The sequence below is a fragment of the Myxine glutinosa genome, chromosome 14 (genome assembly GCF_964187855.1).
Source record: "Myxine glutinosa chromosome 14, kmMyxGlut1.1, whole genome shotgun sequence".
NCBI classification, from domain to species: domain Eukaryota; kingdom Metazoa; phylum Chordata; class Myxini; order Myxiniformes; family Myxinidae; genus Myxine; species Myxine glutinosa.
Genome location: NC_136274.1, coordinates 22727774 through 22743426, shown reverse-complemented (window position 1 = coordinate 22743426; position 15653 = coordinate 22727774). Strand labels below are relative to the sequence as shown.

Here is a 15653-nt window from a genome sequence, read left to right as displayed (position 1 = left end):
ACCCACCTTACCCCAGTCGAACCCAGCTGCTCCTGGACTCTGTGTCCTTCTCTCCTGACAAGGTGGAGAAGTTTCTGTCAAACTTCGACTCTGATTCTGCAAATGGATCAGACGGCATCAGCCCACGGGTCCTACAATCCTGCTCTGCTGCTCTATCTCACCCTCTCTCTGTTCTTTTCACCCTCTCTTTTGCTCAGGGTCATCTGCCATCTGCTTGGAAATCAGCAAACATCACCGCTTTACACAAAAAAAAGGTGCAAAAACAGATCCTTGCAACTACAGACCAATCAGCCTGCTCCCAATAATCAGCAAGGTCATGGAATCCATCATTGCTTCTGACATTAAAACCTTCCTCTTCTCCAATGGCTTGATCTCGGGTCATCAATTTCGTTTCACACCAGGTCATTCTACTCTGCACATGCTGATTCTGCTGTCTCAACAATGGATGGAGGTCCTCAATGCCAAACAGGAAATCAGAGCTGTCTCCCTTGACATATCTTGCGCCTTCGATACGGTCTGGCACCCAGCTCTGCTCACCAAACTCTCCTCCTATGGTATCCATGGAAACCTCCACGCATAGCTTGCAGACCTCTCTGGTCACAGTCAATGTGCGGTCTTCAATGGAATTCTCTCATCTCCCCTTCCTTTTCAGGCTGGAGTTCCCCAAGGTAGTGTTCTGGGCCCTGTGCTTTTTCTGGTCTTCATCAATGATCTCTCCGACTCTCTGGAAAATCCTCTCTATCTCTTTGCTGATGACTCCACGATCTGCCGCTCCGTATCTCAACCCTCAGATTGGCAGGCAGTAGCCTCTTCACTTTCTGCAGACCTGGATAACATCACAAACTGGTCAAACAAGTGGAACATGTCTTTCAATCCTGACAAATCTCACACTCTCACTTTGTCTCTCTGGAAAGACCACCTGGGCAAACCTCCCATCTACTTTCTGAACAATCCTCTTGAAGAAGTTCTGTCACTCAAACTTTTGGGTCTCACTATCTGCCATGGTCTTTCCTGGGAAAACCACATTTCCAAGCTGGCCTCCAAAGCCAGTCACCGTCTGGGCATCCTCTGTCGTGTAAAGTTGTTTCTGGGAACTTCTGAGCTCCTCACCATATATAAAGCTTTCATCCGCAGTTCAATGGAATACTACTCTCCCCTCTGGGCCGGTGCTCCTGCCTCACACCTAGCTCGGCTTCACGCGGTTGAAACCATAGCATTCAGAATCATGGGAATCTCCCACGATGAAGCTGATTCTGAGGGTTTTTTTTTTTGGTCTCTCTCCCTCTCTCTCTCTCCCTCTCTCTCCCTCCTTCTCTCTCCCTCTCTCTCCCTCTCTCTCCCTCCCTCTCTCTCTCTCTCTCTCCCCTCTCTCCTCTCTCCTCTCTCCTCTCTCCTCTCTCGTCGTCTTATACCGACTCCTCTCAGGCCTTGCTCCCCCTGCTCTCTCTGGGCTATGTCCCCCAAATATTCCTGCAGGTCGCACAAGATCTGCCTGCAACCCTCTTTTGGTTAAACTGCCAAAATCAAGACTCTCTGCTCACCTTCACACCTTCATTCCTCTTTTCTCCCACCTCTGGAACAAACTCCCTCACTCTCTTCAATCCCACTCCTCCCTCCAGGTCTTTAAAACAGCTGTTCACCACCATCTCTTATCTTCCCCCATCCAAAACCTTGATCTTTTCTACCCCCAATAAAACACCCTAAATCCGCCTCTTTCAGTCCCCAACTTTTTTCCTGAAATTCCTAGAAGTGTTAATTTGCTTTATACCGTGTACGCCTCCCTTCTCTCCCAGCCTTCCTTCTTCCACTGATCTCCCGACGTCCCTGTTCTCTACTGTTGTTGTTCTTGTGTGCTTCCCTCTCTCCCCCTCTTGTCTCCCGCTGCCTTCATTGTATGTTTTATGTGTTTGTGCATGTTTTCATGTTCAATGTGTTAGCTCTTACATGAGCCTCGATTCTGCATACAAAAAAAAAACAAAGAAAAAAACACTGACACCCCATTCCCTGTTTGACGAGACTCTCACACCATCACAACACAACATCACAACATGGCAGTCACAACGCAGATATACAATCACCCAACCATACCTCGGTGAACTACATTTTCTGCCCACATCCTATGGTCCTGTGTACCGTGACCTTGTATAACATGTAATTCGAGATTTCATTGCTAATATCGAACTTGTTTTTCCTGAAGATTTGAAACCACAACTTTGAAAAACAGCTCCTGCATTCCTGAGTGTTCTGTTGTTTGTTTTTGACATTCCTTATCTCTGCTTCAAGGTCTAATGTGACTATTGTCAGTTGTTCTTCTATTGGTGATAAACCAAGTTAAGATACTGGGGAAGAGACGATTTTGTAGGAATGCTTTGATGATATATAGAAGCCGAGGTATAGAAACTTTCATTTTTTTCCTCTCTTTCTAATTGTACTCATTCATATGTATCGGAATGTTACCTCATGAGGCACTCCCAAAAATTCCTACATACTGCAGATGGTACTTGTTATAAAAAAGAATTAAAAACACAGGTGCGAAATTTGGCCGGGTATCGGCACACTTTGTCCTCCTCTTCTTTTTATTTGCAAGATGCCATAAGGTCTTTTCCATTCTCAACCTAAATGTGCCTTTACGTCCTCATCCGAAGGACGCCATGGTACGCACACTGTCCTGGGCTAACAGGGTGGCCTACAGGTACGCACACTGTCCTGGGCTAACAGGGTGGCCTACAGGTACGCACACTCGCCTCTTACGTATCCAGCCTGGGTTTGAATCCCAACCCAGCTACAAACCGTCACCCTGTGCTTCACAGGCGATTCATCGATGTGTGTGACATCCCTCGGATGGACCTCAAACTGGGTGTCCAATCTGCTAGCATTAGTTAGTGGACGTTAAAGATCCCCATGGTGTCTTTCGCAAAGAGCAAGCGAGCTCTCGCGACACCCTGAACAAATTACAAGTTTTTGCCTTCACTACTGCTGGAAAGGTAATGGCAAACCACCCAGTATAACCCTTGCTTGGGAAGCTTTTTCGGCAGCACTGACACTCTGAAGAGTATGGTGCAAGAGTGTTTGTGTGTGTGTGTGTGTGTGTGTGTGTGTGTGTGTGTGTGTGTGTGTGTGTGTGTGTGATAGATATATATATATTATACAGTGCATTCAGAAAGTATTCAGACCCCTTCACATTTTTCACATTTTGTTATGTTGCAGCCTTATGCTGAAATCGTTTAAATTTTTGAGCAATCGTGTCTTTCACTGAGGAGAGGCTTCCGTCTGGCCACTCTGCCATAAAGCCCAGATCGGCAGGGTGTTGCAGTGATGGTTGTCCTTCTGGAAGTTTCTCCCATCTCAGGATCTCCGGAGGATCTCCGGAGATCTCCGGAACAGGATCTCTGGAGTTCAGCCAGAGTGACCATCAGGTTCTTGGTCACCTCTCTCACCAAGGCCCTTCTCCCCCGATTGCTCAGTTTGGGCGGGCGGCCAGCTCTAGGAAGAGTCCTGGTTGTTCCAAACTTCTTCCATTTAAGAATTATGGAGGCCACTGTGCTCTTGGGAACCTTCAATGCAGCAGAGATTTTTTTGTCGGCTTCCCCAGATCTGTGCTTCGACACAATCCTGTCTCTGAGCTCTGCAGGCAGTTCCTTCGACCTCATGGCTTGGATTTTGCTCTGATATGCATTGTCAGCTGTGAGACCTTATATGGACAGGTGTGTGCCTTTCCAAATCATGTCCAATCAATTGAATTTACCACAGGTGGACTCCAATCAAGGTGTAGAAACATCTCAAAGATGATCAAGATAAATGGGAGGCACCTGAGCTAAATTTCAAGTGTCGTAGCAAAGGGTCTGAATACTTATATAGATGTGATATTTCAGTTTTTTCTTTTTAATAAATTTGCAAAACTTTCTAAAATCCTGTTTTCTCTTTGTCATTATGGGGTATTGAGTGTGGATTGATGAGGGAAGAAATGAATTTAAACCATTTCAGCAAAAGGCTGCAACATAACAAAATGTGAAAAAAGTGAAGGGGTCTGAATACTTTTGAATGCACTATGTATAGAGTTCTGTCCCACCATATTGCACACAGAACTTAGATATTCTATCCTGCAGTTTTAATCACTTGTATCGTTTGTCATTAATTTCACTAATGTGGTGTTTTGTTTTTTCCTCTTTTTCTTTGCTCAACCCCACTATCCAGTCCCAAGTATGGTTGCCAAGACCCGGATGTACCGGGTGCTGGTCATCGTGAACACCCTTCATCGCCCGTTAACTCCACAGAAGAGTAAGCACAGTACCATGATGATGGGGCAAGATGAGGTTGCACATTGTAATCAAAGCTGATTTTTTTTTTCTATACATAGTCGAGGCTCATGGAAGTGCCAGTACACTGAACGAATCAGGATGTAACAGGACAAAAGGAACAGTAGCGAGAGGGGAACACCAACAGCAGAGTTTAAGAGCAATATTGAGGGAACTTGGAGAAACGATGGATGTGGGGAGGAATGGGGAGCAGGAGAGGATGCATGGGGTGGACAAGATGGATACAGAAGAAAACCCTCAGGAGGGAAAACAGGACATTTGGAAGAAGGAGGGATTGGGGTGGAAGGGGATGTAGGTGGGGTAACGAGGGTAGAGAAGATCATGGTTTTGAATGGGAAATGATCTGAGATGGTGGTGAACAGCTGTCTTGAAGACCTGGAGGGAAGAATGAGATTGAAGAGAATGTGGAAGTTGGTTCTACAGGTGGGGGAAAAAAGAGGAAGGGTTCGAACTTATACACACAGGTTTGAACGTGTACACACAGGTTTGAACTTGTACACACAGGTTTGAACTTGTACACACAGGTTTGAACTTGTACACACAGGTTTGAACTTGTACACACAGGTTTGAACTTGTACACACAGGTTTGAACTTGTACACACAGGTTTGAACTTGTACACACAGGTTTGAACTTGTACACACAGGTTTGAACTTGTACACACAGGTTTGAACTTGGACACACAGGTTTGAACTTGGACACACAGGTTTGAACTTGGACACACAGGTTTGAACTTGGACACACAGGTTTGAACTTGGACACACAGGTTTGAACTTGGACACACAGGTTTGAACTTGGACACACAGGTTTGAACTTGGACACACAGGTTTGAACTTGGACACACAGGTTTGAACTTGGACACACAGGTTTGAACTTGGACACACAGGTTTGAACTTGGACACACAGGTTTGAACTTGGACACACAGGTTTGAACTTGGACACACAGGTTTGAACTTGGACACACAGGTTTGAACTTGGACACACAGGTTTGAACTTGGACACACAGGTTTGAACTTGGACACACAGGTTTGAACTTGGACACACAGGTTTGAACTTGGACACACAGGTTTGAACTTGGACACACAGGTTTGAACTTGGACACACAGGTTTGAACTTGGACACACAGGTTTGAACTTGTACACACAGGTTTGAACTTGTACACACAGGTTTGAACTTGGACACACAGGTTTGAACTTGGACACACAGGTTTGAACTTGGACACTGTTATGTGGTCCTCCCGGTGACGACCTGGTCTCGGTGACCCCCGGACCGTGAGAGGAACTCCGCCAGAAAGATCTATTATTTCTGCGCTTTCGTAACGCAATCAATATTAATTCCAACCAAGAAAAAAAACCCCACACCAAGGATCCGGAATAATCAATGATATATTCCCCAAGCAATCAACCATCAACAATCAGCAATCAATAGTACAAAGATGTAAACTCATCTACATTAACTCTAAGATGGCCATCTTATACAATCCTCACGTGAGCCCCACTCCCGACTCCCTCCATGGTCAATGTCTCTCTCAATGTCTCCGTACTCCTGTAGTTCGATCTCCGCACGTGGGCGGTTGAACGGACCCTTCCTGACGTGCTTTCCCCGGGCACGTCCCGTACCGGGAACCACGGCTGTAGCGCGCACCTCCTGGCCAAGCAAAGCGGGTAAAGTAAAGCAGGCAAAGCAACACGCGGCTTGCCCAGCGCGCGCGGCCCAAGGTGCGACCCGTAAGCGGCCTTGTAGACGGTGAGGCGAACTGTGCCAGCTGCTTGGTTTCGTGCACGAACCCACAGTGACTTGACGTGTCAAAGGGTAGTTACACGTCCCGGTAACTCCTCTCGCCAGACGGGCTTTTAAACGCCGATTCTCTTACGTTGCTCAATCGATACCGCTCGCGTCCGAGCTTGGCGAGGAAGAAAAACTCGTCGCGTCTCCCGGACCTCGTGTCTTTTCTTCTTCCGTTTCCGGTCTCCTTTTTCTCAGAAGGGCTCCTGACCCTTTAATCACAACAACCTTTAATCGACGACACATTGATAAGCAAAGCCCTGAATAGTAATTCACATACATTCACATAAATATGTAACAACACACAGGTTTGAACTTGTACACACAGGTTTGAACTTGGACACACAGGTTTGAACTTGTACATACAGGTTTGAACTTGTACACACAGATTTGAACTTGTACACACAGGTTTGAAGTTGTACACACAGATTTGAACTTGTACACACAGGTTTGAACTTGTACACACAGGTTTGAACTTGTACACACAGGTTTGAACTTGTACACACAGGTTTGAACTTGGACACACAGGTTTGAACTTGGACACACAGGTTTGAACTTGTACACACAGATTTGAACTTGTACACACAGGTTTGAACTTGTACACACAGGTTTGAACTTGTACACACAGGTTTGAACTTGGACACACAGGTTTGAACTTGGACACACAGGTTTGAACTTGTACACACAGATTTGAACTTGTACACACAGGTTTGAACTTGTACACACAGGTTTGAACTTGTACACACAGGTTTGAACTTGTACACACAGGTTTGAACTTGTACACACAGGTTTAATAATAATAATTCATTTATGGTTTGAACTTGTACACACAGGTTTGAACTTGTACACACAGGTTTGAACTTGTACACACAGGTTTGAACTTGTACACACAGGTTTGAACTTGTCCACACAGGTTTGAACTTGGACACACAGGTTTGAACTTGTACACACAGGTTTGAACTTGGACACACAGGTTTGAACTTGTACATACAGGTTTGAACTTGTACACACAGATTTGAACTTGTACACACAGGTTTGAAGTTGTACACACAGGTTTGAACTTGTACACACAGGTTTGAACTTGTACACACAGGTTTGAACTTGTACACACAGGTTTGAACTTGTACACACAGGTTTGAACTTGGACACACAGGTTTGAACTTGGACACACAGGTTTGAACTTGTACACACAGATTTGAACTTGTACACACAGGTTTGAACTTGTACACACAGGTTTGAACTTGTACACACAGGTTTGAACTTGTACACACAGGTTTGAACTTGGACACACAGGTTTGAACTTGGACACACAGGTTTGAACTTGGACACACAGGTTTGAACTTGTACACACAGGTTTGAACTTGTACACACAGATTTGAACTTGTACACACAGGTTTGAACTTGTACACACAGGTTTTAACTTGTACACACAGGTTTGAACTTGTACACACAGGTTTGAACTTGTCCACACAGGTTTGAACGTGGACACACAGGTTTGAACTTGTACACACAGGTTTGAACTTGTACACACAGGTTTGAACTTGTACACACAGGTTTGAACTTGTACTTGGCATTATTTCGTATCTACAAGTATTATCTCAGGAAGATGCTCGATGGAGGTACCTTATTAGCAATTGGCTAGTAACCCAATCTAATAAATATAGCTATAACATCTCTGGCCAATAATCCAGGTGACATTTACATATGCAAAATTGACTTTAATTAACCCTTCCCCTCATTCCTTCACAATTCATTCTTTCTACATATCCTTTCTTTATACTTTACTTCTTTCTTTTCTCAATTTCTTTTCAAACACCCAAACCTTCCATCCCCACCCTTTACCCCATGGGTGCATTTGTAATATGTGTACGCCCTCAAGGTAGGATTTCATGCTCTGGTTCAAAAGGATTACTGAATGTGAGGTCTTGAGGAAGGGAGTGTGGAATCTGAAACATTCGGTGACCTTTTTGGTGAGTTTAGCTTGATCGTATAAGCAAACACTGTATAAGTATCGGCCACATTGCATAACCAACCTTCATGTTCTACTTGCAGGTTGGTTTATGGGAAGTTATGCATTGCTACCTGGGTATGCTAATGTTATTTTGTCATTCGGTGGCTGTCATTCCCACTTTCTCTGTTTGAACAATATTAGTGATCTATTTCATCATCACGAACAACCTTTGCTTTAAGGTACATCCATTGTTGCAGTGGGACTAACAGGATGGTATCGAGGTATGCACACTAGGGTGGTCCAAAAATGCAAAAAAATCACTTTTTTATCTGGATTTTGATGCTCTATTGGATTATTGTTAGAAATGGTCGAGATCATTCACCCAAAAAATATTTTGCATCTGAGTCATCTATAAACTCATACACACTCAACATATACATTTGTCATTTTGGTCAATTTTAATGACTTACAAAGACTTTAGAAATATTTTTTTCCTAAATAATGTCATTGATGGTACATACCCCTGTGAAGTCCTCATGGTCGAAACATGAGTCAGACATGTATGAACATGTTTCAAACATGTTTCAAGCATTGTCAAACATGTTTCGACCATGATGATTTCACACTCACAGGCGCAAGCGCATGCAAAAAGTCATGAACCACAAAATGGCTTAGTACAATAGTGCATGTACTTTTTCCACCTGGGTTGCTATTGGATTGTTCTCATTTAGCCAAATTTGGTGAAAAACGCCATATTTCAATTGAAGTGTGTATGAGTTTCTAGATGGAATTGAGCGAAAATATTTGGTGGGTGAATGTTTTAGACCATTTCTAACAATAATCCAGTAGAGCATCAAAATCGGAGAGATCCATGTTTTTTGGACCACCCTATTGCACACTCACTCGTAGCCTGGTTTAGAATCCAGACCCACCCATAAACTGTCATCCCGGTTTTTAACTGTCAACCAGGATAATCTAGTTCCAGCCTATTTCAGTCAACTTTGGAACAATACCCTCCCGCAACACATGTTGAAAGGTTTTGTGGTGTAGCACCTATGCCTCGCAAGTTAAGGTTGGTGAGACAGTCAGGGTAGGAATTTGTAATTTTCCCAGAAAGACAATCTCGAGCCAGATAAATGAAGGAAACTCTCTATTATCCCAGATTGTAACTACAGATTGAATGGATTGGATGAAATGTATCATGTATTTATTTATTTTGGGGAATGCTATGGCAGTAAATCATAGACACGCCTTGACGTGGGAGGGTGTGAGGGTTGTTTCGGTAAAACAAATTTTTGATAGAACAGCAACTACAAGCAACTTATCTGGACTCTGTGTCCTTTCCTCCTGACAAAATTTTCCTCAACCCTCGACTCTGATTCTGCAACTGGACCTGACGGCATCAGCCCACGGGTCCTAAAATCCTGCTCTGTAGCTCTTTCACACCCTCTCTCTGTTCTCTTCACCCTCTCTTTTGCTCAAGGTCATCTGCCATCACCTTGGAAATCAGCCAACATCACCGCTTCACACAAAAAAGGTGCAAAAACAGATCCTTGCAACTACAGACCAATCAGCCTTTTCCCAATTATCACATCCATCATTGCTTCGGATATCAAATCCTTCCTCTTCTCCAATGGCTTGATCTCTGATCATCAATTTGGTTTCAGACCTGGTCACTCTACTCTGGACATGCTGCTTCTGCTGTCTCAGCAATGGATGGAGGTCCTCAATGCCAAACAGGAAATTAGAGCTGTCTCCCTTGACATATCACGTGCCTTCAATACGGTCTGGCACCCCGCTCTGCTCACCAAACTCTCCTCCTATGGTATCCATGGAAATCTCCACGCTTGGCTTGCGGACTTCCTCTCTAGTCGCAGTCAACATGTGGCCCTGAATGGGGTTCTCTCATCTCCCCTTCCTGTTCAAGCTGGAGTTCCCCAAGGCAGTGTTCTGGGCCCTGTGCTTTTTCTGGTCTTCATTTAATGATTGCTCTGACTCTCTTGAAAATCCTCTCTATCTCTTTGCAAATGACTCCACTCTCTGCTGCTCCATATCTCAACCCTCAGATCGGCAGGCTGCAGCCCCTTCACTCTCTGCAGACCTGGACAATATCACAAACTGGTCAAACAAGTGGAACATGTCTTTCAATCCTTACAAATCTCACACTCTCACCTTGTCTCTCCAAAAAGACCATCTGGAAAAACTATCCCATCTACATTCTCAACAATCCTCTTGAAGAAGTTCTGTCACTCAAGATTTTGGGTCTCACTATCTGCCATGATCTTTCCTGGGAAAACCACATTTCACATCTGGCCTCCAAAGCCAGTCGCCGACTGGGCATCCGTCGTGCGAAGTCCTTCCTTGGCACACCTGAGCTCCTCACCACATACAAGGCTTTCATCCGCAGCTCAATGGAATACTGTTCTCCCCTCTGGGCCGGTGCTCCTGCCTCACACCTAGCTCGTCTTCACACTGTTGAAACCAAAGCTTTCAGAATCATTGGAATCTCCCACGATGAAGCTAACTCCGAGGGCCTTTCACTTACTCACCGCAGGCAGGTTGGTGGTCTTTCTGTCTTCTACCGACTCCTCTCCGGCCTTGCTCCCCCAGCTCTCTCTGGGCTATGTCCCCCAAATATTCCTGCAGGTCGCACAAGATCTGCCTGCAACCCTCTTTTGGTTAAACTGCCAAAATCAAGACTCTCTGCTCACCTTCACTCCTTCATTCCTCTTTTCTCCCACCTCTGGAACAAACTCCCTCACTCTCTTCAATCCCACTCCTCCCTCCAGGTCTTTAAAACAGCTGTTCACCACCATCTCTTATCTTCCCCCATCCAAAACCTTGATCTTTTCTACCCCCGCTAATTTCACCCCAGATTCACTTTTTCGAAATACCAACTTCCTTCCTGGAATTCCTTGCAGTGTCCTTGTGTTTTATACTTCTCCCACCCCTCCCCCCCCTTCCCACGCCTCCTCCCCCCAAGCCCTCCCACACATTCCCGATGTCCCTGCTCTCAAATGTTGTGTTTGTATGCTTCCCCTTCTCTCCCCATCTTGTCTACCTCTACCCTTAGTATATGTTTTGTGTGTCTGTTTGATTTTTTTTTGTGTGTGTGATAAATGTTAGCTCTTTCATGAGCCTCGATCCTGTATACAAAAAAAAATCCAAAACATCTGTTGATGATTTCGATACTTGCGTATTCGGTATTCAGCAATGCTTGTTTACTTGACATTTTAAAATACATAGGCAGCTTTATTTGAGCGTGTTCTGTGGACGCTCATTGATGTTGCTATTGCAGGGTGGTTATGGCGAAGAAACAGAGTAACGTGAGCAGTGCTGCACCTGACACCGACGACAGGCCCAAATCCAGGTAAAGTGATTCCAGGTAAAGTGTTGTATCTTCACCCTGTTATCCATCGATTCATAAGCAAGTACCAGGAGTCACCTCTCGCTTGGAACTGTATGACCTTGTTGCTTGAGGGTCTTCATGATGTGATAAAAACCATCTCCTTGCTAGCTTGAGATGCCACTGGCATGCTTGTGCCAATAATCAAAAAGAAAAAAAAAGCTTTAACATCACGGATCATAATGTCGAGATTAAACTGAAAATCCGAGATTTCATATTATTGTCATAAAGGGAAGTTTAGAGACCGAGGCAATGATTAAAATGACGCTGGATCTCACCATCTGCATATTGCACTGACATGATGCCATCGTCATGATGCTTTGTTGTAATGGTATCATTTATTTATCATTTTTTCATTTATTTATTTATTTATGTATCATTTATTTATTTATATATCATTTTATATATAATTTATCATTTATCTATTTATCATTTGTTCATGCCATCACATTATGCCACTCACATGATGTCATCTTCATGATGCTATGTTGTAATGGTATCATTTATTTATCATTTTATCATTTATTGATTTATATATCATTTTATATAATTATAATTTATCATTTATCTATACACAAAGAATTAAGTTAAGCACCCCTACACAAAGAATTAAGTTAAGCACCCCCTAATATATATTCTTTGTGTATATGTATACATTGGCATATATTCTAAGGTTGCGAAGATGGTCCCTCCAATAGCCAATCTGGATGAATTGGAACGTGCATTACATCGGGAATGGAACAACCTGCCACAGCAACGCATACGACGGCTTACAGGGTCTATGAGACGTAGGGTTGAGTCAGTGATCCGATCACGTGGGTCCTACACACGTTATTGACGCAAAGATCGCTAGAGGTCTTCTCAGAACAATGACTGTACGTTAGAAAACATAAACGTCATCCACACTGTCCGTGATGGACCTATAGCTCCATACTTAAATTGAGGTGAAAATATGCCTAAAATTCCCAAAAAATTTCACCTTAAATTATTCAGAATAAAATATTGAAAACGGCATGATTGTTATGTTTTTATGTGACCATAATATCACTTCTCCAGAAAATATAGCAATATCATGGGTATATTACACTGTTTTGACGACAACAAACTTGTAATGTGCGAGGTTGTAAAAAAACGGGGGGGGTGCTTAACTTAATTCTTTGTGTATATTTATCATTTGTTCATGCCATCACATGATGCCACTCACATGATGTCATCTTCATGATACTATGTTGTAATGATATCATTTATTTATCATTTTATCATTTATTTATTTATTTATTTATTTATTTATCATTTATTTATTTATATATCATTTTATATATAATTTATCTATTTATCATTTGTTCATGCCATCACATGATGCCACTCACATGATGTCATCTTCATGATACTATGTTGTAATGATATCATTTATTTATCATTTTATCATTTATTTATTTATTTATTTATCATTTATTTATTTATATATCATTTTATATATAATTTATCTATTTATCATTTGTTCATGCCATGACATGATGCCACTCACATGATGTCATCTTCATGATGCTATGTTGTAATGGTATCATTTATTTATCATTTTATCATTTATTGATTTATATATCATTTTATATAATTATAATTTATCATTTATCTATTTATCATTTGTTCATGCCATCACATGATGCCACTCACATGATGTCATCTTCATGATACTATGTTGTAATGGTATCATTTATTTATCATTTTATCATTTATTGATTTATTTATTTATTTATTTATCATTTATTTATTTATATATCATTTTATATATAATTTATCTATTTATCATTTGTTCATGCCATGACATGATGCCACTCACATGATGCCATCTTTTTCACTCTACCTAGTACCGTTGTAGTTAATTCATTATGATATTGTACGTCAATTTCAGTCTGCAAGCAGGCAGCTGTTTCAACCATGCTCCCCTTTCTGCTGTCGTGTTTTCTTATCTCATGAATTGCTTGTTCTCATTATTATTTTAAAAAATACAACTCAGCTTGTCCTATCTCATTATATTCCATTTGTCTGTCTGAACAAAATTCAAAATTAATTCAAACAGGAAACTTACTGTTTTTAGCGACGTCATAAAGGACACAAACAACAGGCACGAATGACCAATTTAACGTGTTAAATAAGGTGGTGTAAAAGATTGTGTATCCCAAATGCATCAACGGCGGTAAACTTTCGATTCAATGTTTTTTTTTCTTTCGTTTCTACGGCCTCTAAAACTTTACTTCTTTCAATTGAATTGTATATTTTGAATACTGCAGAACACAAATCGCCTTGTTTGCTCTTCCAAAAACCAGTACTTTAGCAGTACTTTGGCAAAAATTTACACCATCTCGACCAATCAAATCTTCCGCTCGTGCTCAGGGTGGGGCAACATTGAGATTCGGACAAAATGTCATCACACAGCGATGCAACGCTTGAGCTAATTTCATCCAAATAAAAAGGGAGGGGGTAGCTCTTCCCATGTCCTTTTTCTCAGGACTGCACGACGTATAAGGTGTTCTACGAACCCACTAGTTTTTTAGCCCCCGTTGGGCTTCGTCCAAAACGGGGGCTCATGGATTAGGTCTCGTCCGTCCGTCCGTCCATCTGTCCGCAACAATATCTCAGAGATGTATAGACTGACTTTGTTCATACTTGGCAAAAAGACAACAGAGGACGAACGGTATACATATGCACATCATTTTGTTTCGGGATGCGATCAAGGATGACTGACTGGCGGCCATTTTAGTTGTAAAAAACTTGATATTGAACACGTCCTCAATCATTTCTCGGACATGCATGTACCGATGTTGTTCAAAATTGGCACACCAATATTTAATGATGACTTACACATGCACATTATTTTGTTTAGAGATCAGATCCAATATGGCTGACTGGCGGTCATTTTGTTACTTAGACATGTGCCCCATCCATTTCTTGGACATGCATGGACCAATTTTGTTCAAACTTGGCAGAAGCAAATCGTACATGATGGCGTACACGTGCACCTCACTTTATTTTGCGATCTGATCAAAGATAGCTGACTGTGGTAGACTGGTGGCCATTTTAGTTGTAAAAAAACCCCAATATTGACCATGTCTTGAACCATTTAATGGACATGCATTTACCGATGTTGTTCAAACTTGGCACACAGATAATGAATGATGGGTTACATATGCACGCCATTATTTTCGAGGTCAGATCCAATATGGCCGACTGGCGGCCATTTTGTTACTTAAATGTGTCTCCAACAATTTCTCGACATGCATGGACTGCTTTCGTTCAAACTTGGCACAAAGACAATACATGAGTGTACATATGCAGAATATTTTGTTTTGTAATCCAACGACAGATGGCCGACTTATGGCCTTTAACTCCATACAGCAAAATTACCAAAACCACGGGGGCTATGACATTTTGTTTTTTTCTTCTTGTTAGCTCACCTGGAACTAAGTTTAGTCCGTCAGTCCATCCGCCCGTCAGTCCGTCAGTCAGTCCGTAAACACTTGAAACTTCTTCTCCGAAACCGCTGATGGGATTGCGACCAAATTTGGCACAAATGATATTTGTTGTGTTGTGACTAAAGTTTGTTCACGGCATTAAAATGATCGGGATCTAAGGGGGTTTACCGGGGTTCAAAGTGGATCCAGGTTTGACCCCCCAAAATAGGAATTTGCTTTTTCCTCTGAAACGACACACACTATTTCGATGAAACCTAAGCACAACCTTCACCACCCATGATGTACCAAAGTTTGTTCACGGCATTAAAAAAAAATCTGCCCCTATTGGGGTCGATGGGGGGGGGGGGTTGCCCCTCAAAATAGGTATTTGCTTTCTTCTCAGAAACTACAATGCAATTCTGATGAAACTTGACCACAACCTCAATCACCTGTGTTGAACAAAAGTTTGTTCCTGGCATTAAAAAAATTGGGGGCTAAGGTGGTCTACGGGTGGGTTGGGGGGCGCTTGCCCCCTAAAATAGGTATTTGCTTTTTTTCTCAGAACCTACACACACAATTTTGATGAAACGTCACCACAACCTTCATCATCTGTTGATGTACCAATGTTTGTTCAAGGGTTTGGAAAAATTGGGGTCTGAGGAGGTACACGGGGTGGGAGGGGGGAGGGGGTGAGTTGCTCCCCAAAATAGGTATTTTTTTGTTTGTTTATTTAAAGTTTTATAAT

General features: G+C 42.4%; 1 protein-coding gene across 1 annotated transcript in view; it reads left to right on the top strand.

The window, feature by feature from the left end:
* Positions 1–15653, top strand: part of LOC137439482 (uncharacterized) — a 52126-nt gene that overhangs the window by 3141 nt on the left and 33332 nt on the right. Inside the window, exons 3-4 of the mRNA XM_068135258.2 lie at positions 4195–4278; positions 11349–11420. Coding sequence (XP_067991359.2) covers positions 4195–4278; positions 11349–11420 — 156 coding nt within the window. The remainder of the gene's footprint in view (positions 1–4194; positions 4279–11348; positions 11421–15653) is intronic.